Source organism: Platichthys flesus, chromosome 10 (assembly GCF_949316205.1).
Source record: "Platichthys flesus chromosome 10, fPlaFle2.1, whole genome shotgun sequence".
Taxonomy (NCBI): domain Eukaryota; kingdom Metazoa; phylum Chordata; class Actinopteri; order Pleuronectiformes; family Pleuronectidae; genus Platichthys; species Platichthys flesus.
This window is the reverse complement of record NC_084954.1, coordinates 2,125,252-2,148,295: the sequence shown is the minus strand read 5'-3', so window position 1 is coordinate 2,148,295 and position 23,044 is coordinate 2,125,252. Positions and strand designations below refer to the sequence as shown.

Below are 23,044 nucleotides of genomic sequence, written 5' to 3'. Positions count from 1 at the left end.
TGTGTCATTTCAACCAGGACGACACTTTGACCTCACACTGCGGGGGAGGGCAAAGACACACATTGACACAAACTGGACCAACAATCCAGCTTGTTTCTCTTATTCATCTCAATCTGTCCTCGTCTCTGTTGCCTTAAATGTGTCCTTTCCCCTTAAATATGTAAAGGGTCCTAAGGTCCCTCAAAAGAAGACATACAAATATAAGTTATTATTATTATTATTATTAATCTTCTCTCTAAACAATCTTAGAAATAAAGAAATCTGAAGGAAAGAAAAAGCATAAAAGACCCTGAAAGGTTAAAACAAGTACAGGTACCTGAGTCCTTCACTCATCACTTATTAATAAAGCCTTTATGAATCATAACCTTGAAACAGGAGTTTACAGGGTTTCTTAAAGGCAACACGGTCACATGCTTTCAAGCCACATTCCAGGTTTAAAAAGAGGAATGAAAACACAATCTCCCTGTAAACTGATCTGGGTTTTAAACAAACCTAGACAAAGGTTTGCTGCAGTGAATCTTAACCGTCTGAAGAAAAGTCCTTCAGGTAATTTCTGTCTAATCATTAACTCGACCTCTGGCTGACTCAGGATCTGATCTTTGAATCAGGACACACTGGCTGCTCTGCTTTTCTTTAACCCTCAGACTCACTGTAACTCCACCTGAATCCCGGCTTCACAGAAAGTGAAAGTTCAGGATTCAAAAGAGGAAGAACCAGTGGCAGCTGCTACACACCTGAGCGACACACAGGTAAGAAGACACGTCTGTTAAAGTGCATTTCTACATGTTTGTTCACAGTTAAATATTTTATTTAATAGAGCTTGTACTTCCAGAGGGTTTTAGAAAGGGTGGCAGGTTTGGTTAATCAGTGACGCTCTGGAAGAACAGTGCTGCTCTGTTCACGTACAGATTCAGGTTTTTAAACCGTTGGATCAAAATTGATTTAAAGATAAAAACACGTTGAGACACGCCTGTGAAACACGACTGAGCTTAGAGGTGGTTTACTGTCACAGTTAAACTCAGACTTTACTGCTGCACGCTGTTTACTGAAGAAAAGAAAACTGAAAGTAAATAGAAAATAAACAATATTATAATAATTATATTTTCTATTCAAATAAAATGGCTTTATTCAATCTATTGTTTTGAATTATTTGCATTGCAAGTATTTTCAGTTTTTATGTCTGTGAAGCACTTTGCAGAGGTGTTTTTTTTTAAGGGCTATACAAATAAAGTTCAATATAAATTTTATAACCGCATACTTGTGTCTTTGCTAATAAGTTTCTATGAAATAATTTAGTTTTCAGATATTTAAATACTTTCATAGACAAGACAGAGAGTTTAAGGTTGGCTTAAAATAGAGACTTGATATTTAATTATAGATGATTTCACATTTGCATCTTTGATTGATCTCTCTTCCTTTATGAATATTATGAAATATAGGAAAATATTAACTTGTTAATAGATAATAACATCAGCAGGTAAGAACAGTTTGAATGAAACTGATGATGAAATAAAAGATTAAAAAAAGACCCAACACTGCTTCAGGGTTCAGAACTAAACTCCTCAGGAACAATATTAATGTCTATATGTAAAATTAATGATGAGAGTTGTGTTCGATTTAACCTTAAATAATTCTCATTACACAAAAACACACATTAACAGACGACTGCTCCGTGTTCAGACTCACTGTCGAGAATACAACCCACTCTTCTCTGGAGAGATTTTAAACTATAAAACTGAGGTATCATACTTCGGTGTGAATGTCTTTGGAGTTTAAAACACTTTTTCCATAGATTCCCTCTTCACACCAGGATGTTGGGAGGAACTGCTCGGGCAGGTTGTCGTGTTTTCTGTAAACAAACCGACCGGAGCCACGAAGACTGAGAACCCCACAGGTTCAGTTTCCCTCAGGCTCGTGTCAGAGCTGCTCCTCTGCTGCCTCTAACCTCTCATGTCACGTTCCTTCTTCTCACAGCTGGATGATTTCTACAGCACTGAGATGTCAGACATGAAGGACAGTTCCACTGAGAGCCCGGACGAGGACACTGTGTCCCTCAAGAGCAACGGGAAGACGCCGACTGATGGCGGCGTGAAGCAGCCACTGGGCAGGATGCAGTCGATCAGGATGAGCCTACGACGCGCTGCGGAGAAGAGCCCACTCTCACCAGGCAAAGGGTCAAAGGTCACGCGTAAAGGAGACACAGCTGGAAACGAGTCGGGGTCGCAGCCGCCTCCGTCCCCCAGTGAGTACCATCAGGGTGGTTATGAAAAGCTGATGTGAAGGGAGGTGCAGGGACAGTGACGTCCTCTCAAGGTCAGGAGGAGGAGACACGAGGAGACATTCAGTGTCTGAAGACTTGTTTGGTAAACAGTCACAGCAGCTTCAGAAAGTTCAGTCACTTCACGTCTCACAGGATTTAGTGTCACAGGGGTTTTACAGCTTGTTTGGTTCCAGACCCGAAACATCAGGTGTGAAAGGTTCCTCACAGCAGAAGAGGGGTTCTGGGTCTGGATCAAACTGAACCAGGGTTCTGTTCGGTACCAGTGAAAACACTTCTTTGATAGTTTGTACTTTTGGACCAATCACAGGAAGTAGAAACAGAATTAAACAGAAGAAGAAGAAGAAGAAGAAGCAGCTGCAGTCTTCACCTCCGATGATATAATGTTTGAACCACGAGGAAGTTCATTTGGTGCATTTGAACTGTGGAGTACTGTGGAGTACTGTAGTATTGTGTAGTACTTTACACAATACCCCCAGGAATCAGAAGTATTTTGTTGCCAAGTAGGTTTACACCTACAAGGAATTTGCTCTGGTTATTGGTGCATCAATGAACATAGAAACATAAAAACGCAATAAATACAATATACATAGGAAAAGCAATAAAAAATAGAAAAACCAGTTTATATTTACTCACTGTTTACTTCTTACTTACTCAGTTTTTTCCAATATTTATTTTGACAAACATTTCTGAATAAAAATATATTCATTTTTATTCAGTTCTGTGGAGGACTGTGGAGTACTGGAGTACTGTTGAGTACTGTAGAGTATTGTGGAGTACTGTAGTACTGTAGTACAGTGGAGTACTGTGGAGTACTGTAGTATTGTGTAGTACTTTAGTACTGTAGTACAGTGGGGTACTGTAGTACAGTGGAGTACTGTAGTATTGTGAAGTACTTTAGTACTGTAGTACAGTGGAGTACAGTGGAGTACTGTAGTATTGTTCAATTATTCCACAAATTACAATGAGAAACTGAAACTCTGCAAAGAAAAAAAAACCTGTTTGCCGTGAGGGGACAATGTAAAACCACTGCTCCACCGCGCCGCCTCCCAGTGACTCTCCTGACATGAACACGTTCACCTCGGACTGTGAGCAGAACGTGAACCCTCTCCACGGAGCTGTGGGTGAAGTGAGTGGGAGGAGAGCAGCAGAGTGGGAACGTGGGGCAGCAAGAAGAGAAAAGACACCAGAACCATTAAAACACACAACCTGCTGCTGCTGCTCTAGAAACCTCTCTCTGACCTCCACTGCAGATTTGATTTGAATGTTTGTTGAATATCACTGCAGACAACCACTGCCATGGAGCTGATGTCTCCTGATTGGTTGTTAGCAGGTTTAACCACAAACTGCAGAACTGGTTTCAATAACATGTTGAACTGAGGTTTGGAAAGAACAAACAAAACAACCATTCAATAAGGAGTGGATCCAGATAAAAAGGGTGGATCCAGGAAGATTATCTTACATGGTGAGATGCATTCAAGTACGGCTTGTTACGTGTTATTAAAGTATAACTATTAGTTTATATAATGAAGAAATGGTTAGAATCTCTAGATCTAGAACTATAACAACTAGACAGTGGTGTAGGCAGGGATCAGCAGTGGTGGAGGAAAAGCCAAAAACTCCACCGCTGACTTTTACTTTTCATTCTGGGTCTGAGCCAAACAAACATGAGAGTGTTCATCATGACTCAGCCTCTGCTTTCCCCAGAGGGTTTATCTCCAGGTCTCAGTTAAGAGAGCGAAGCCAAATCATACACGCACCACGAGAAGTGTAAATATGAAACTTGATGTGATTGTGGGACCAGGAGCTGTCGAGCCACTCGGACTGAAAGGTGTTTTCACTTCTCTCTCTCAGGTCCGAGCGCTGGCTCTCCGGTCGTCTCTCCTCTGAAGAACATCGGAAGCTTCTTCCAGAGAAAAGAGGAAGACGAAGGCGATGCCACCTCACAGAGCAGCCATCCTATAAAGCGCTCGAAGACAAGTGAGACCAATCACAGGACCAGAAATCCTTCCCGGGTCAGAACCAGCGTGTCATTGAATGTTTTCCATCCTCAGATCCCAACATGTCCTCGTCCGGTGAGTCTTTCGTGAGAAGGTCGTTACGTCGAAGCCTGAATCTGGTCTCCAAGAAGGACAAAGAGCCGAGCGGCCGCCAGGAGCTGCTCCACACCGTCAGCGAGGGCCCACAGGAGGAGGAGAAGAAGGAGGAGGATGTGGAGGTGGAGTTAGAGGAGATGTACACGCTGCCAGACTTACCCCACACACCTCTGTCAGGTACCATATGGTTCTTATAGCAGAGGGTTTGCTCAAAGGCACCTTGGCGGCGGTCACTGGACACACACTGACACAGAGACGTGAAACAAAAGCTGCTCTCAGACTTGACCTTGAGTCCAGACATTGTTCCAGAGCGGCTGAATGTGAGAACACAAATCAGGTCTGAGGTCAGTTGCTCCAAATGGGCTGAAAACCACAGACTGAATTTTCCAGATTACAACTCAAGACACAGAATAATTGTCTGGACCATATTCACACGGCAGCCATTAGCGTCTTGCATGATTTCATTATTGAGAAAAAGCCATGAATGCACTTAAAGGGGACATATGATGCCCATTTCACCACAGTTGATATGGCTCCTTGGGGTCTTAATGAAATGCCTGTAATATATTTTGGTCAAAATACCACAAGGATTATTTAAAACAGCACCTTTTTACCCTGTCCTAAACAGCCCTCCTCAGATTGACCTGTTTTAATTCCCCCAACCCCTCACCCCCGGTGAGCCTGGCTGCGAGAGCCCCAGCTCCCCACCGCAGCCCTGCAGTGGGAGCAGTGGGAGCAGTGGGAGCTTGAGCTGGTGCAGCAGCAGCATCCTTCCACACTGTTGAATCAACGTTAGAGGTGTCCTGGGGGTCCCTTGTTCATGTGGCCACTTAAATGTCTGACAGCAGCGAGCTAACGCTAACCGGGCCAGTGGAGCCCGGTTAGCTCACGAGCTAATGCTAGCCGGGGAGCCGGGCTCCCATAGCCGGGCGGAGCCCCTAGCGAGCCTGGCTCCCCGTGGCCTGTGGAGCCCGGCTAGCGTTAGCTCGCTCGTCCATGCCCATGTAGGGAGTCTCGCTTCATGGGCATGGTGTGACTATGACGTTTATTTCGGTCGTAATCCCATTCGAGAGTTTTGGGGACGGTAGACATGCCAGATACCCAAATTAACACGTACAAGCACTACAAAAGTGGAATTTTCATAATATGTCCCCTTTAAGGAATATTTCTCTAACTCTTTATGTTTTAATCACTATTTTAATTGTACATACAAGTTATTTTCTATCGTGCTTCAGTTCAGTTTCAGTGCAGCGCTGCAGGAACACGACCTTCTCTCTCTCTTCCTGACTCGTTCTCTGTCCGTACATTCAACCTGCTTTTCTTTATCTGCCTCTGTTTTGGCAACAGGCAAAGATAAGAATCTTACACACAGAGGTTCAGCTCAACTTTAGACACTGATTCACTGTCTGTCTTCCTCCTCTTCCTCCTCTTTCTCCCCTCCTTTTCTTCTACAAACGTTTCTTTCCAGTCACATGATCACAGGTTGGATCTTTACCAGGTGTGTGTTAAGACATAAGGTGTGAGAACTTGAGGCCAAAAGCAGAATCTGCTCTATTTGTTCTATACTTGTGTTTGCTGTTGTCGTGTTTTTGTGTGTGTGTGTGAGTGATATCGACCCTCCACTGTGTGTCTTTGCAGTGATGCAGATCAGTAAGCTGATCGACATGGAGGTGCTGGAGGAGGCGTACCTGAACCTGCTCGCCCTGCGTCAGGAGTTCCAGCAGGAGTTGGAGCGCAGTGGAGAGGACTCGCCCATAGAGCTGGTCAAGAAGGAGAAGGACCTCAACCTCCTCTACGGGGACCTGAGGAAGAAGGTCAACGGCATAGTGCGCGACGCCAACTCTCTTCCCTCCAGGAACAAGGGGCTGCTGGTCCCCGTGGCCCGCATCATCCAGGAGGAGGAGAGGAGATCCAAGGAAGTGGGGGGGCTGCCGGACAGTTGGATGGAGGCCTGGAGGGAGGCGGTGGGGGAGGGCGTGCAGGTGAAGGTGTCGAGCATTCACCTGGAGCAGAAGGAGCAGAACACCTCCTGGCTGGCCGTTCACCTGGGCCTGCTGGGGAAGGCCATCGTGGAGGACCTGGAGAACGTGAAGAGGGAGCTGCGCTGGTCCTACCCCCCCAGCTTCAGAGCCTTCAGCACCTACGTGAGGAGCTACCACAGAGTCGTGGGCCAGCACCTGAGGAAGCTGGAGCAGCAGGTGACGGAGTGCAAGGACCTGTACGCTCTGCTGGACTGGATCATCAACAGATACAAGAGGTCAGTGACACGTTGTCATCCATCAACTGACTGAAGGTTCTGAGCTGAGGTTCCTTGGTTCTGCTCCCGGGTTTCAGAAGAACACAGGGTTCAGGTATCAGCAGGAAGCTCAACACGATGGTATCAGTGCAGGAGACATCAACTGAATATAAAACATGGATGAGGACTCCAAGTCTGAAAGATTAGGAGAACGTGGAAGCTCAGCAGGATCTGACAAACCTTCATAAAAGTTTCTTTAGATCTGCAGAGGGCAGACGGACAGATAGACACTCACACAAACACAGACACACACACAACACATACACACACTTTCTTTTTTCTCCTCTGTTTCCCCAAAGAGCTTCTTTCGTCCTTTTAATATCAAAATCCATCAACAGCACAGAATGAGAACCACCGAGGTTCCAGCAGGTGATCGACTCACGAGGGATTCAAACTCACGATTCCTCATCTGCTGGTTTCAACACCTTTAAAAACCTGTCTGCTGTGAATCCTGGGACTTTAAAGAGGTTAATGGTTTAACAACCTCTTTACAACCTGGATCATATTTTTATAGGTATATAATACATATATTCATGCAGGTAAACACTTATCCAGTGGTGGTTCTAGCTTGTCTTTATGGATACAAATTAACTATATCAATATATATACCTATACAGTCATGACCAAAACTAAAGTATGTAGAATATTAAAAAGAACTTTAGTATATAAATATCCATAAAATGAAAAATATAATTAGCATTCAAAAATATCATAATGCTAATAAAAAGTACATAAATGAAAGTAAAGACATTATTTCATCCAAATATACTTAATAAGGAGAACGTTATTATAACAGTATAATAGTAGTTATAGTAGTATATTATTTCTCATACATATATCATAAAGTAACAGAAGTACGTCTGATTGTCTAAACTCACAGGAAATACCCAGAAACACATGTAATAAAACACAACTACATATAATAAAACACAAACACATTTAATAATACTCAACCACATATAATAAAACACAAACACATTTAATAATACTCAACTACATATAATAAAACACAAACACATTTAATAATACTCTACCACATATAATAAAACACAAACAGATGTAATAGAACTCGTGTCCACCGCCCACGTGAAGCACAGCTCACAGATGGTGCAGAGATGTTTGCCCCCCCCCCCCCCCCCCTTCGCTCCATCAGGGGAACAAGTTAATAAAAAAAGAGGCAGAATCAGGCCACAACAAACCAACAAAATAAAAGCTGTGCTAGAAACAACATTCTGGAACCATAAATAAACAGCTGATCTGAAATAAGAACACGAGGCTCAACTCTCTCCTGAGGCCAAGATGGAAACATGAAATCAGGTCATGTCCACATTTCTCACAGATTATGTAAAGCAGCATCTAACTATGTTTTAATACAATATCATCTTTGAATATATACTGTTTTATAACATTCAATACAGATAAGATTCAAGTTATTATTATAAACACTTAACTTTGGCAATTGTTGAATTATTATGAACTTGAAGAAATGATGAATATTCATATACTGCTGCTGATTATATATTTATGGTCCGTTCACTGAATAAATCCACATTTCTTTATATATGTATTCCTTTCTATACATTCAACTTCTACTTCTACACCTTATATTTATTACATGTGTATATTTTTATTTATGTAAATACATATTTTATAATAATCCCTAAATCTCATCGCTATTTTCAAATATTGTTTGTAGCAGCAAAATCACAGTAACGTGTCTTTTTTTGTATTTTTTCATTATAAACCACTTCAACAAAAAACCCACAACATTTTCTAAACAAAACCAAACAACTTTCAAAACACGAACTCAACCCCAGTATGTTCTGACCAGCTCATATATCCATAGACATGTAGATATATAATCACTTATATTGAGTACAGACATAATTGACCCTTTCAACAGAAACTTCAATATGATATAAACATAAAAAGTTTCAATGCTTCTAGCACTTTGTCCCATTTTAAATTGATTTGATCTTTTCCAGGTTCAAATAACAACCACAGTTTGAATATTTAACAAGCTTTTTTTATATTTGTGATGCTCAGGCCCATGATCCACCTCCATGGAAGCATTTAGTCGATTTCAATCAAATAATTCAGTTTCTAACTTTCTGTCTTTTACTGTTTCCGCAGCGAGAAGATCATGGGAAGTGAGTCTCTGCAGCCGGAGATCGGGGACGACAGCAAAGTTCTGCAGCTGGAGGAAAACTTCCTGGAGCAGCTGAAGGAGAAATACTGCAGCCGAGTGAAGGTCTGATCCTCATTTAGATCCAGGGTTTTACACCAGGATCCATTAATTAGCTCTTCTTATTTCAGCCCTCAAGAAATTTGATGAAAACATTTAATTATTGTATACTTGACTTTCAGTACTTTCAATTTAAAAACCTAATATTTAAAAATAAGAAAGAAATGTCACTTTTAAGTGAGCTGACAGATTCTCTTGTTGTTTAGTGAATGTTTGTCACTGCATTTCTAAACCTCCTGGATTAATAACCTTATGTTATTGTCAAATTTAACCCTTTAACTCTTCAACTTCTTCATAAATCGAACTATTTTTATTGCTGCAAAACAAATCTACCCACAAGTACATTAAAGTAGCCTTACCTTAGTAGACTCAATTTACTGGATTTGAGACATAAAAGTTTTCAACTTCCTCTTGACTCCTTGAACGTCCCCCCCCCCCCCCCCCCCCCATGTGTTTGCTGCTGCAGGTGGACATGAGATCTTCACTCGACAAAATCATTTCAATGGAAAATGAAGACGTTTGGACTAAAAGCAAGACGCCAGAAAAGGAGGAGAAACTCCTGAACTCTCCGATCCACTTCGACATCTGGACGGTACGACAGCATCTGTCTCGGCACTTCACCTCTGAACACTAATGAAAGAATAAAAGATCCCAAAATACACAGATAGTCTCACATAGTAGAGGAAATGTATTTTTGTGACTTAACTGTTTAAAAACACATAACAAATTTTTGTATTACCCACTTAAACATACATTTCCAGGCCTGCTGGTCATTGAGATATACTCTGATAAGTTGGTAAATAGGTTTGAGTCTATGTTTTCATCTAGTTTTAGGTTCTGGGTTTTTATAATAAATAATATTTTTTAAATGACGTCATTCATCTACAATATATTGTTGTGGCCACGTGGGGGCAGCAGAGAACTTCACACACGAAGGTTCAGCTCCTGTTTTTTCTCCCTCTCTGCAGAAAGTGAAAGGAAACGTTCAGAACTCATCGATAATCGATGCTCAGCTGGAACAGAAGGTCGTCACTTCCTGCCTCCAGGAGCTGAAGCATTTTCCTCAAAGGTTGGTCCCATGCACAAAAGCACATGGGACGAATGTGCACGGAAAGTTATTAATGTACTGCACAGCTCTTGACTCTTTGTCAGCCTGCTCCGGACAGGAAGTGCTTGAGAGGCTCCTCACATTAATCAGTGAGGAGGCCAAAGGTCAAACATCAGTGGAGAGCAGGAGGAATAAGTAAATGATCCTGAAGAGTCAGACTTTCGTGTCACAAAATAGAATCCGTGTGAATCTAGAAGCAGCGATAGAGATGTGAAAGAGGAAGGTGAAAGTGTGTCGGGGGGGGGGGGGGACATGCCAACCAAGGAGCAGAAGAAAACAAATATAAGCAAACCAGAAACAGGATCCAGCTCCTGTGACACAACCACAGTTGTGTGAGTTTCCTGTTTAGCAAAGTACGAATATTTCCCCCTCCGGCTTTAAGCAGAATCACCGAATCCGACTCTTCTGGTAAATCCCTCTGAACGTCACCTGATGGTCGCGTGTTCGCGCTCGACATCGTTCTGCATCTCACACAGAGAGCAGGAGAAATCCTCCTCCTGCTCCTCGGGTCACATGTCACCTCTGCAGCATGAAACATTCCTCAGTCAAGGCCCAAACGTCTCGTTACTGGGAACCAGGCCGCAATAATAACAATAATAATATGGGTCATGTTTAAATATTGCTTTATTCTCATAAAAGTTTGACTTGTTTGAAAATTAGGACTTTCACTGTATTCTTGTAACCTCAGAATGAATTTGTCAACATGGCCTTCATACCCATATTGCGCTGACTGTGTTACATATTATACATTTGTGCTTATTTGTCTTAGGACATGGAGTAAAGTTTAGTTTCCAGTGAACTTCCCCATCGTAACCACAGCAGCTTTGTGTTTTCCACAGCCTCTGCCCAACACTGCACTGCAGACACTGAGCTTTTAGTTTTGGTTTCAGTTTCTACTCAGAGTTTCCATTATGCTTATTTGGGGATTTTTTTTAAATGTGCACTTTTATTGGGACTAACTATAAATCTACTATAAGCCTGTAATCTGTAAATTCACCTGAGGCCAACTTTGATTATTATAATTATGGATAAACTTGATTTCTCATGTTCATGAGGTTAAATTCTTTTTTTATGTGTGAATCTCCCTCTTAAGTGTATCCTCTTCTTTGCGCTGCAGGTTCGAGTCCGAGCTCCGGCGTGTCTGTGGCGCTCTCAAACCGACACTGCTGTGGACGCACTATCAGATCACCTACATCAACTGCTTCACTGCTTTACAGTAAGTCACGTGACAGTCTGAGTGCGGGCGCGGTGAAACCAGACACCAACCAGAACATCTGGAACCACAGTCAACAGAGGGCGTTTCCTGCTTCGAGCAGAGAGGAGAGAACCAGTCTGCAGATAAAGATGAAGGATGTTAAATGAACTTGTTTCCAGCTCATCACAGGAGGAGACGAGTGAAACAGAGTCAATTAAAGACTTCTTGTGGATAGGTCATGTTTACACTTACATACTCCCCTGATATTCCCCCTAAATTCAAATTACAAACACACATATCACTTCTCTAAACATCAATATAAATCCTGCTGACACACAAATGGACAGAGCGGAGAGAACATCCTCCCTGAAGTCATTATTCTTGGTGTAAACTTTTGTGTTAATATATGAAATTTAAAACAACGTGTGTTCTTTTCTACCATCCTCCTCCTCCTGGTCTGGAGTCAGTTCATCTCCACATGCAGAGAAGCACCAGGTGGTTCAAAGACCCAGAAAGAGCTCTTATATAAATCTGGACAGTTTCACAAACATCCTCTGTGTTGTCAAATGAGTGGATGAATAAATGCACCACTGTAGATTCAGCTCAGGACTGGGACTGGGGAGCACACTGGGAGAGTTAGAAAGTCCTGCAGGCCTTTTGTCAGGATGATTCATCACTGAGCTATTCTGGAACGTGCCAGGATTCTCAATCCGGGTGCCAACACATTTCTCTTTCACTCTCTTGCAGAGAGACTGGTTAAATGGGATGCAGAGCCGAGGCCTGCACCCCACGTGGTTTCAGGGAATCGGGGCCATGAGCGAGAAACGCTGGCAGTGAAACGAGCTTGAGAAAGAGAAAGTATAACCGAGGACACAGTCGCCTGCTGCACCTCCAAAACCAGCTCGGCTGTTCGTGTCAGTCAGCACACGAGCTGACGTGGGCTGTGACGGGCTGCTGAAGGACGGGGGGGGGGGGGGGGGTGGCAGAGGGCAGTGTGTTTAAGTATAGTGCAAACATAGTGAAAACACAGTACTGGATTTGAGGGAAACACTGATGCACATGCCATGATAATCATGTCATATATATCATATATAATTATACAATCGGGTGGATTTTTATTCTGCATCAATGGGTCAGACACAAGAGGCCAGGAAGTCAAACTTGAACTGGTCAAGATCTTCACCACAGGTGACCACATGATCAGAAACATGAAAACCAGTGTGGTGAGAACCCCCTCAAATGGGAGAAACCATCTTTGAGAAACATTTACGCGACGTGTGCTCTCACTTATCAGTTTGGTGCATGTCCCAGCCACTAACATGGAGGAGGTGGGGTTTATAACCTATACTGCAGCTAGCCAGACTCGTTGGCTTCATCTGTTTTTAACAATCTCTGCTCAGAACCCGATGTTTGTGTGCTCCCCCTGCAGGCAGCACATGGAGGGACACCTGAGCGCCTGTCCAGACGAGGTGGAGGACTTCAGGAAGGAGGTGAAGTGGCTGGTCGTCACGCTCCTGCAGGGCCTGGAGGACCAGTTCAAAGAGGACGTGAAGGTGCGTGGACATGTTCAGCTTCCATTTCATTTCCATTCGCCTCCTCTGACCCAGCGGCTGTTTTCTGTTGTGGTCGTGAAAAGGGGAACTGGAAGAGGGATGTTCCTCAACTGAAGCTCTAAGAATAAACACACGTTTTACCCAACACCATTATTAAGCCAGTGCCAGACGTGAGTGTGGTCAATTTCCTCATTGGATTGAATTCTCAACACAATAAATCGTCCAATCTAGAAAAGAAAACAGGTGAGTTGCTGAGTTAACGTTTGGTTAAAGGCACAAAAACCAGTTTGGGTAAAACCAGAGAAATAGTCGTGGTTAAATGAAACGTTGGCAGGAAACAAACAGAGAAACCAAAGCTTCTCTTCTTCACACTGAGCTCCTTCTAGAAGAACCAGTGCTTTCCTTTATTTGTGAATCCAAACTCAGAATGTGACGCTTCTTGGAAACAACATAATTCATTTTCACCTTTAAGCCTCTGAACAGTTTAAAATCCAACCCGCTGAGATGCAGCATCTAACCCATCGCAGATTCAGTCTAAGTGATGTTCTGGTCCAGACTGATATGAGGTCACTGGGACTTCTGACCTGTGGCCACAGAAATGTGAAATGGAATCAGTTCATTTTTGTTTCTAAGTGAGTATTTGCTCCAGATTCTCTCGAGGTCGTCCTGAGTCGTGACATTTACAAGGTCACAATAACCTTTGGGCCTTTCAAGGGGTTCTTACACTAACGAGTTTGGGAGGCTAATAAGAGTTTTATCTAATCTGATCATCCTTGAGTCCAGGTCAACGCTTTTCCAAAGCTGTGGAGGATTAATACAAACATCCCTCCGGCCTGTGGGGAGTGAGAGAACTTACTGTTTCTGAGAAGATGTGTGAGGTTTTTCTCTCCTTGCCGTTTCTCCAGCCGTTCCTGAGGAGGATGATGACGAGGAAGTGGCTCACCAGCGACGAGGACTTCAAGCAGCTCTACCGTCTCACAGAGCAGCTCTCAGACCAGTGCAGCCTCATGACGCCGCCACACGTCCAGGTTGGTTTGAAAACACGTCAGAGGGAATCCAGCACTAGAAAAGCACTTTATTGATATTTCAACAAGAAGATTTCCATCTTAACCCCTTGTAGACGAATGTCGCGAATTTGCCTCAAACCCCATTCCAGTCTTAATGCCTCCGACGTGACAGTTGTGCCTGATGGTACAAATACTACACATACCGAGGAAGGTATTGGAATCACTCTGCCGCCATCTAGTGGTCGGAGTGGAAAATACATACTAGCCCCTTGGGACTTTGCAGCAAAGTTATTTTGTAGTATTTGAAATACTGTTATGATTGAACAGCATGATTGTACAGAAACATATGTTGTTATTCAATTTCAATCAAAACAGCATCAATATAATAATCTACATACCAGAGACTGGAAAATGTGTTAAATTAAGGTTATGTCCCATTATGCCTAATGTTGCTAATTTGTCTCATACCTTAATTTTATATCTACTGTATATGATATATATTGAAATTAACAATCTCCACTTAATTTAGCGACTGTATGACAGGCAAAAACACAAATAATACCTTTTTTATATAATTGGAAATTAATCCAGGCAATAAGGGGTTAATCGTGCTAAGGTCTCTACCCTGAGTGTTGGAATGATCATTTGTTTCCCCGTTTGGCACAAAATATTCAGATTCAATTTATTTCAATATAACAGAGGCCTTTAATACATAAATAAAACTTCATCAGGATAGTTAGGGTTGTATATTTAGGATTATTCTTGGTTTGATGAGCAGAAAAGAAACATAATATTGGATCGAAAGTTACGTCAGAGGTTCGGTTTCTTCATTTCTCTGAACTCCCTCTCGAAGTGTGCAGAGTAAACACTGATTTACTTTTTCACGACCGGTTTGGAAGTTCCAGTGAATCAATGTGGGACGGCCATTGTCTTTGGCTGCTTCAGACAGAGGAGTGAACGGGGGAGGATTGAATAGGTGGAAGTGGAGGTGCCAGCTAATGACCTGATTAGTATCACTCATGTGAGGCCTATGAAAAATGTGAGCACCTCCCGAATCCACTTCACATCCCTCCTTTTTCCTATCCTGTTATTGAGCGGTGTGTGTGTGTGTGTGTGCGTGTTTGTGTGTCTGTGTGTGTTTCCCGGACACAGGAGTTTGCGAGCCACTGTCACTACCACGTGGTGAAGGAGTACATCGGCCAGCTCATGAAGAATAACTACTCCTGCAAGAACTGGAAGCACGAGAAGGCGGCAGCCGAGATCCGTCGGCAGTGGGGGAAACTGGTCTATGTGTTTCAGGACATGGTAAAGTCAATATTAATAATAATAAATCCTTATCAACATTAATGAATATAAAACAATAAAAAGATTTATTTTAACATCATTATATACCTTGTGTTTAATTTCGTTGCTATTCAAAGATAAAACTCTGCAGCAGCTCATGGATTTATTTTGATATTTCTAGCCGTCGACTCACGAGTGGCTGAACTCAGTGGGACACGACCTGAGTGACATCATTGGACAGAAAAACAAGACGGACATAAAGGATCATCTTGAACCTGTGGTGCAGAACTACCCGGACTTCAGGTAGGCTGTTCTAACAAAGGAAGCTCGGCCTGGACATTCAGTCTTTTCTGTTTGTGAACGGTTCCTCGAGGCCAACAAACAAATATCCAGCCCGATAAAAAGAAGTCTCGGCCCGGATGAAACTGAACCATGGTCTCGGTTCGTTTGTGAAACCAGCGAATTAGCAGCTTTCACACCAATCACAGGAAGTTGAGGCAGAATTAAAACACTTGTGCCGTCTACAAACCAATCAAAGTCAAGTACACGTACACGCAGCTCAAGTATGTCAGACATTATCCTTACGTGCACTCTTACGTCGTGAACAGTGGAACAAACACAAGCAGCTTGGGTCAGACTCTCAGGTGGGAAAACTTCAGAAAAACAGATGAGTGAACTTTGCAGGTGACGCCACACTGAACACAGTCAGTGTTGACCGACCTTCGGGGGGGGCTGGTGTTGATCCAGCAGTTAACGAGCCCGGGCATGGGTCAAGCTAGGGGACGAGGAGCGGGGGGGGATTTCCCAAGCAACACCAATTATTTTCTAATACACCAGGATTGTTGAAGTGAAACCCTCAGTTTCTCAGCGTGTGGTAACATGTCCGTGTTGAAACACAGAAGCTTTTGTTGAATCAAGTCAAAATCAACAGAGAAGAAAAAATCCAACATGAAGACATTTCACCTACATCCTGATTTTTCATGTTTTTGAAAGACCTGTCTGAGTTTCCTCTTTGTGACGGTGGCGAGGGGGAACTCGGTTCACAGACAGAGAGGTCGTCACATTAACACTGGACAGGAACTTCCTCTTTTTAAAACCTCTTTTTCCCCTCGAGCTAAGACGTTTAACCAGGTTCTGTAAACGCTGTAAACCCTCTGAACCGGCAGCTTTCCCTTTGCCAGGGAAGGAGTTTTGCTTTCTGTGGGTTTTCCCAGGAACGAAGTGCTCGACGTCACAAGTGCACGACCACTGGGGCGTCTACTCGTGTTTCATGTTTCCATCAGTGCAAATAGAAAAAGAGTCGATAAAACTCTGTGTCCAGAGCAGTAATTTGATCCAGGAGTGAAATTCGATTGAATCCAGTCCCATTGCAAACAAAAGCCAGACGTTAGTGGGTGTTGTTTCTTTGACCAGTGGAAAATATTTTACTAGAGAAAACCTTGGCTTGAGTCCAAACCCAGGCAGCATCTGCATCGGTCATGTTCTCTGTCTGATGCAACTGAAAACAGGAAGCAGGACTTGTGGTTTCAAAACTTTAAACTTTACCCAGAATCATGGACTAATTAATGTTCTACCTAGAAGCCTGGAGACGCGTGAGATCCTCGTGATTGATTGACAGCTGAGGGGCAAGAGGCTGCAGTCAGATGAGAGGGTTAGTTAATCAAACAGGCAAAATAAACAGTGATATAATGCTGGTCACTGTAGGATATCTCTATCTTGTTGTAATGTTTGTTAAAACTCAATTCTCTCACTGAAACAAAGACAAAGCTCCTTTTAATTTGTATGTTTTCTTAGTTTCTGGTGGGTTCTTCTCTGTTTCCTGCTGTTTCCTCCCACAGTGCAAACACATGCAGATCGAGGGAGGTGAACTGGAGACTGTTAAGTGACCGAAGGCTGTTTGTGTCTGGACGTCCGCCCAGTTACAGACTGGTGACTTGTGCCTCTTGCTCTGTATGAGCCGGGATTTTCTCCTGCGGTAGAAAGAAATAAGTTCTAACTGCCGCATGATAGATGAACGTCTCTAATGACTGACTATATCTTACCTTACTCTATGGTAAGATAGCTACAACATCTCTATTCGGACAAACAGAAAATACGCAGGCCTGATACATCATTGTTTATCAACTTTGATCTAGAGTTTCATTATTATTGATTCACTCAAACATTAATCGTACAGCCATTAGTTTGAGTTCAGGACAGAAGATCCTGAACCAAACTCTTTAGAAACACATTTCTCAAGTCAACAACTACAGAAATGATCCCTGAAAGTATAGTCTTGGTTTGTTCTGGAGATTTTTCTGAGTCTTATATCTACAGACGTGAACCTTTACTCCTGGTGAGCTGCTGTGATCCAGAGAGACACACCTCCTCCAATCACAAGTTACACTTTGATTTCTGTAGCTCATTGCTGTCATAACAATCCTGTTTCAGAAAATGCTCAATGACATGAAATCTTCATGTAATAAAGACAAGTTGTTGAGTGATGAAGAAGTATGATCTTTATCTGTATTTGGTCTGTTTTGTTCTTCACACCCTGCAGCAGGAAGCACCTGGTGGCTGTTCTGAACTTCAGAGGTCTGATGAGAGGCCGAGAACACCAGCTCATCCTGCAGAGATTCACCGAGCTGAAGAAGAAACTGGGAAACGCCAGCGGAGACAAAACCGAAGTGTTGTTTGGAGACATGCAAGTCACCGTCAACACAGACTGCCTGTCCAATCTGCCATTCTTCTGCTTCAGCTGAGTGACGGCTAATTCTACACAGACAATGAACTGATGGAGGAAGATGAAGAACATTAAGAAGTGGATTTAATGTGGAATCTCTGGTTCCACATATTTATAAAGTAAAGCTGACCACTCAGAACATGTTTCCTCCTCCAGTGACTCAACCAGAAACACTGAACAATCATCAACAGTGGAGAAAACCAAGAGTCTCTTCCACCAGATTCCTGCTCTGAAGGAAACATCTTCACTCTTCATCGTGGGCAGCGAGACCAAACTCTTTAGAAACACATTTCTCAAGTCAACAACTATAGAAATGATCCCTGAAAGTATAGTCTTGGTTTGTTCAGGATGTTTCTCTGAGTCTTATATCTTCAGACGTGAACCTTTACTCCTGGTGAGCTGCTGTGATCCAGGAAGACAAACCTCCTCCAATCAGATGTTACACTTTGATTTCTGTGGCTCATTGCTGTCATAACAATCATAACTGATCAGTCATCAAGGACAAAAGAACAACTAAGACTTTGTGTAGTTGAGATAATGTGGATTCAACAGTTTATATGTACGTTCAATAGTTTTTAAATCATCTTCTGAAGAAGAGTTTTGTTTTTCCTTCACAATCTACAAGTTGATATCAGAATAGTATTTATAGGGTTAGATATATTTTGGATTTTATTGTCATTTATTGAGACATTTTTAAGTTTGTGTGAAAAATAAAGTTTGTTGAGTCTGACAACAGTTTGGTCAACAAGACTTTAATCATAATGTGTTCGAGACTGACATCATTGATAATCACTGTGACACCGACTCACAAATACACATGAAGATCAACTCACCACTGAAAATAGACCTAACAAAGGGTCTCAATTTCAAAATAAAGGTTCTCATGACAGCAACAAAAAACACAGATAGTGATAAACCTCCAACTTAATCTTACTGCCATTCCATTGAGTTCCAGACCAAAGCTTTAACTCAACATTAATGAACCTTTATATTTTAAACAACTGTATCAGAACCACTCAGAACATGTTTCCTCCTCCAGTGACTCAACCAGAAACACTGAACAATCATCAACAGTGGAGAACACCAAGAGTCTCTTCCACCAGATTCCTGCTCTGAAGGAAACATCTTCACTCTTCATCGTGGGCAGCGAGACCAAACTCTTTAGAAACACATTTCTCAAGTCAACAACTATAGAAATGATCCCTGAAAGTATAGTCTTGGTTTGTTCTGGATGTTTCTCTGAGTCTTATATCTACAGACGTGAACCTTTACTCCTGGTGAGCTGCTGTGATCCAGGAAGACAAACCTCCTCCAATCACAAGTTACACTTTGATTTCTGTGGCTCATTGCTGTCATAACAATCATAACTGATCAGTCATCAAAGACAAAAGAACAACTAAGACTTTGTGTAGATGGGATAATGTTGATTCAACAGTTTATATGTTTGTTCAATAGTTTTTAAATCATGTTCTGAAGAAGAGTTTTTGTTTTTCCTCCTCCAGTGTCTCAACCAGAAACACTGAGGCCAGGCTCCCCTAGCCGGAGGGAGCCGGGCTTCCCAAGCCGGGGGGGGGGGGAGCCCCTGGGGAGCTAGGGAAGACGGTCTCGCGAGCTAGCGGGCTCCCCGGCTAGCATTAGCTCGCTAGCTAACCGGGCCGGTGGAGCCCGGCTAGCGTTAGCGCGCTCGTCCTGGGCCATGTAGCGAGACTCCCTACATGGGCATGTAGTGATTATGACGTTTATTTCGGTCTTTATCCCATTTGCCGCACTCTGGCGTATCGTTTCAGACAAAGAGGAACCACAACAAATCGCGGGAGTTGTTTTTTTCCGGAGTTTTTGGGACAGTAGACATGCCAGATACCCAAATTAACGTGTAGAAGCAGAACAAAAGTGGAAGTACCATGATATGTCACCTTTAACTGAACATTAATGACCTTTATATTTCAAACATCTGTATCAAAACCACTCAGAACATGTTTCCTCCTCCAGTGACTCAATCAGAAACACTGAACAATCATCAACAGTGGAGAAAACCAAGAGTCTCTTCCACCAGATTCCTGCTCTGAAGGAAACATCTTCACTCTTCATCGTGGGCAGCGAGACCAAACTCTTTAGAAACACATTTCTCAAGTCAACAACTATAGAAATGATCCCTGAAAGTATAGTCTTGGTTTGTTCTGCATGTTTCTCTGAGTCTTATATCTTCAGACGTGAACCTTTACTCCTGGTGAGCTGCTGTGATCCAGGAAGACAAACCTCCTCCAATCACAAGTTACACTTTGATTTCTGTGGCTCATTGCTGTCATAACAATCATAACTGATCAGTCATCAAAGACAAAAGAACAACTAAGACGTTGTGTAGTTGAGATATTGTCGATTCAACAGTTTATATGTATGTTCAATAGTTTTTAAATCATGTTCTGAAGAAGAGATTTGTTTTTCCTTTTCAAACTACAAGTTAATATCAGAATAGTATTTATAGAGTTAGATATATTTTGGATTTCATTGTCATTTATTGAGAAATTTTTAAGTTTGTGTGAAAAATAAAGTTTGTTTAAAAAATAAAGTTTATTGAATCTGACAAAAGTTTGGTCGACAAGTCATTAATCATAAAGTATCAGAGACTCACATCATTGATAATCGCTGTGACACCGACTCACAAATACACATGAAGATCAATTCACCACTGAAAACAGACCCAACACAGGGTCTCAATTTCAAAATAAAGGTTCTCATAACAGCAAAACTAATGACTGATACCTATGAACCTCACAACTTTATCTTTCTGTCATTACATTGAGTTCTGGACTGAAACTTTAACTTAACATTAATGAACCTTTATATTTTAAACATCTGTATCAGAACCACTCAGAACATGTTTCCTCCTCCAGTGACTCAACCAGAAACACTGAACAATCATCAACAGTGGAGAAAACCAAGAGTCTCTTCCACCAGATTCCTGCTCTGAAGGAAACATCTTCACTCTTCATCGTGGGCAGCGAGACCAAACTCTTTAGAAACACATTTCTCAAGTTAACAACTATGGAAATGATCCCTGAAAGTATAGTCTTGGTTTGTTCTGGATGTTTCTCTGAGTCTTATATCTACAGACGTGAACCTTTACTCCTGGTGAGCTGCTGTGATCCAGGAAGACAAACCTCCTCCAATCACAAGTAACACTTTGATTTCTGTGGCTCATTGCTGTCATAACAATCATAACTGATCAGTCATCAAAGACAAAAGAACAACTAAGACTTTGTGTAGATGGGATAATGTTGATTCAACAGTTTATATGTTTGTTCAATAGTTTTTAAATCATGTTCTGAAGAAGAGTTTTTGTTTTTCCTCCTCCAGTGTCTCAACCAGAAACACTGAGGCCAGGCTCCCCTAGCCGGAGGGAGCCGGGCTTCCCAAGCCGGGGGGGGGGAGCCCCTGGGGAGCTAGGGAAGACGGTCTCGCGAGCTAGCGGGCTCCCCGGCTAGCATTAGCTCGCTAGCTAACCGGGCCGGTGGAGCCCGGCTAGCGTTAGCGCGCTCGTCCTGGGCCATGTAGCGAGACTCCCTACATGGGCATGTAGTGACTATGACGTTTATTTCGGTCTTTATCCCATTTGCCGCACTCTGGCGTATCGTTTCAGACAAAGAGGAACCACAACAAATCGCGGGAGTTGTTTTTTTCCGGAGTTTTTGGGACGGTAGACATGCCAGATACCCAAATTAACGTGTAGAAGCAGAACAAAAGTGGAAGTTTCATAATATGTCCCCTTTAACTGAACATTAATGACCTTTATATTTCAAACATCTGTACCAAAACCACTCAGAACATGTCTCCTCCTCCAGTGACTCAACCAGAAACACTGAACAATCATCAACAGTGGAGAAAACCAAGAGTCTCTTCCACCAGATTCTTGCTCTGAAGGAAACACCTTCACTCTTCATCGTGGGCAGCGAGACCAAACTCTTTAGAAACACATTTCTCAAGTGAACAACTATAGAAATGATCCCTGAAAGTATAGTCTTGGTTTGTTCTGCATGTTTGTCTGAGTCTTATATCTACAGACGTGAAACTTTACTCCTGGTGAGCTGCTGTGATCCAGAGAGACAAACCTCCTCCAATCAGATGTTGTGTTGACACTCGCGTGTCTCAGCAGGAGGAAGAGAAAGTGGATTGTGTTAGTTTGAAGTATTGTAACAGACTCATTTTGCCTGCGGGACTTTTCAACCCACACATAGTGTTGAACACAAATCATGACGGACTCAAAGTGGCATCAGATCCCAAACTAAAAGTGGAACCACCAGAAACCACAGTGAACCAGTGGAGACAGTTACACACAGTCTGTATGAATCTTGACTGGAAACAGGGACTTTGTAAACTAATCACGATAAACTGACAATGATAGAACTTTAGACAAAGTTCTTGCTGATAACAACATTCTGAAACAGAACTAAAAGTCAAAGATTTTTGGACCAAATTTCATAAAGGAATAAAAGAACATTTTCAAAATGTGCATAATAAGAGGAATTTTAAGGGTTCCATTTACTTAATTTTGCACATCAAACATTTTTATCTTTTACTACATATTTTAAGATGTAGTTTCAATATTTTGAAAATAACAGTAGCTGACCACTCAGAACATGTTTCCTCCTCCAGTGACTCAACCAGAAACACTGAACAATCATCAACAGTGGAGAAAACCAAGAGTCTCTTCCACCAGATTCCTGCTCTGAAGGAAACATCTTCACTCTTCATCGTGGGCAGCGAGACCAAACTCTTTAGAAACACATTTCTCAAGTCAACAACTATAGAAATGATCCCTGAAAGTATAGTCTTGGTTTGTTCTGGATGTTTCTCTGAGTCTTATATCTTCAGACGTGAACCTTTACTCCTGGTGAGCTGGATCAGCGAGTTACACCTCCTCCAATCAGATGTTGTGTTGACACTCAGGTGTCTCTGCAGGAGGAAGAGAAGATGGACTGTGTTAGTTTGAATTATTGTAACAGACTCATTTGGGCTGCAGGGACTTTTTGAAACCTCTTATCCCAAAGTTTCCTTCTATGATGTCACAACAATCAACCTGGCTCAGTTCAGTAGTCACCATCTGAGTTCACAACATCAAAATGCTGACGGGCATCAGATCAACACAAGCAAGACTTTCCAGGCTGCTCTCCTCCCGTTTATCACTTTCTCATCTTTGTCAGAACAGGACATGTCTTGTTCTTGTCTTCACTTCTTCTGTCCTGATGTCAATGATGAGCTTGTT

At 42.4% G+C, this 23,044-nt stretch overlaps 1 protein-coding gene, 6 non-coding genes and 1 pseudogene across 7 annotated transcripts; 1 reads left to right on the top strand and 7 right to left on the bottom strand.

Moving 5' to 3' along the window:
• The first annotated feature begins 495 nt into the window (after positions 1 to 495).
• On the top strand, positions 496 to 18,517 carry exoc3l4 (exocyst complex component 3-like 4). The gene is made up of 15 exons (XM_062397624.1): positions 496 to 546; positions 645 to 749; positions 1,975 to 2,242; positions 4,133 to 4,258; positions 4,333 to 4,551; positions 6,013 to 6,631; positions 8,804 to 8,921; positions 9,382 to 9,507; positions 9,884 to 9,984; positions 11,141 to 11,239; positions 12,648 to 12,771; positions 13,677 to 13,799; positions 14,931 to 15,083; positions 15,244 to 15,365; positions 17,602 to 18,517. Exons 3-15 carry the CDS (start codon positions 1,999 to 2,001, stop codon positions 17,801 to 17,803), a joined length of 2,376 nt encoding a protein of 791 aa, XP_062253608.1. The 5' UTR covers positions 496 to 546; positions 645 to 749; positions 1,975 to 1,998; the 3' UTR covers positions 17,804 to 18,517.
• On the bottom strand, positions 17,253 to 17,339 carry LOC133963162 (small nucleolar RNA U3; annotated as a pseudogene).
• Positions 17,913 to 18,120, bottom strand: LOC133963117 (small nucleolar RNA U3). Its single transcript, XR_009922633.1, has one exon. It is a non-coding gene; the product is annotated as a small nucleolar RNA U3 (small nucleolar RNA).
• Positions 18,518 to 18,795: 278 nt separating the features above from the next.
• On the bottom strand, positions 18,796 to 19,003 carry LOC133963126 (small nucleolar RNA U3). The gene has a single exon (XR_009922642.1). It is a non-coding gene; the product is annotated as a small nucleolar RNA U3 (small nucleolar RNA).
• Positions 19,004 to 19,745: 742 nt separating this feature from the next.
• On the bottom strand, positions 19,746 to 19,953 carry LOC133963113 (small nucleolar RNA U3). Its single transcript, XR_009922629.1, has one exon. It is a non-coding gene; the product is annotated as a small nucleolar RNA U3 (small nucleolar RNA).
• Positions 19,954 to 20,647: 694 nt separating this feature from the next.
• On the bottom strand, positions 20,648 to 20,855 carry LOC133963157 (small nucleolar RNA U3). The gene has a single exon (XR_009922672.1). It is a non-coding gene; the product is annotated as a small nucleolar RNA U3 (small nucleolar RNA).
• Positions 20,856 to 21,595: 740 nt separating this feature from the next.
• On the bottom strand, positions 21,596 to 21,803 carry LOC133963153 (small nucleolar RNA U3). Its single transcript, XR_009922668.1, has one exon. It is a non-coding gene; the product is annotated as a small nucleolar RNA U3 (small nucleolar RNA).
• Positions 21,804 to 22,406: 603 nt separating this feature from the next.
• LOC133963116 (small nucleolar RNA U3) lies at positions 22,407 to 22,614 on the bottom strand. The gene has a single exon (XR_009922632.1). It is a non-coding gene; the product is annotated as a small nucleolar RNA U3 (small nucleolar RNA).
• Between the last annotated feature and the right edge of the window lie 430 nt (positions 22,615 to 23,044).

Bases quoted from the DNA above. Each gene is read 5' to 3' on its own strand.
- exoc3l4 (XM_062397624.1), top strand. From the start codon at position 1,999: ATGTCAGACATGAAGGACAGTTCCACTGAGAGCCCGGACGAGGACACT. The intron at 9,508-9,883 runs GTACGACAGCAT...CCCTCTCTGCAG, and splicing joins TCCACTTCGACATCTGGACG to AAAGTGAAAGGAAACGTTCA. The intron at 11,240-12,647 runs GTAAGTCACGTG...CTCCCCCTGCAG, and splicing joins AACTGCTTCACTGCTTTACA to GCAGCACATGGAGGGACACC.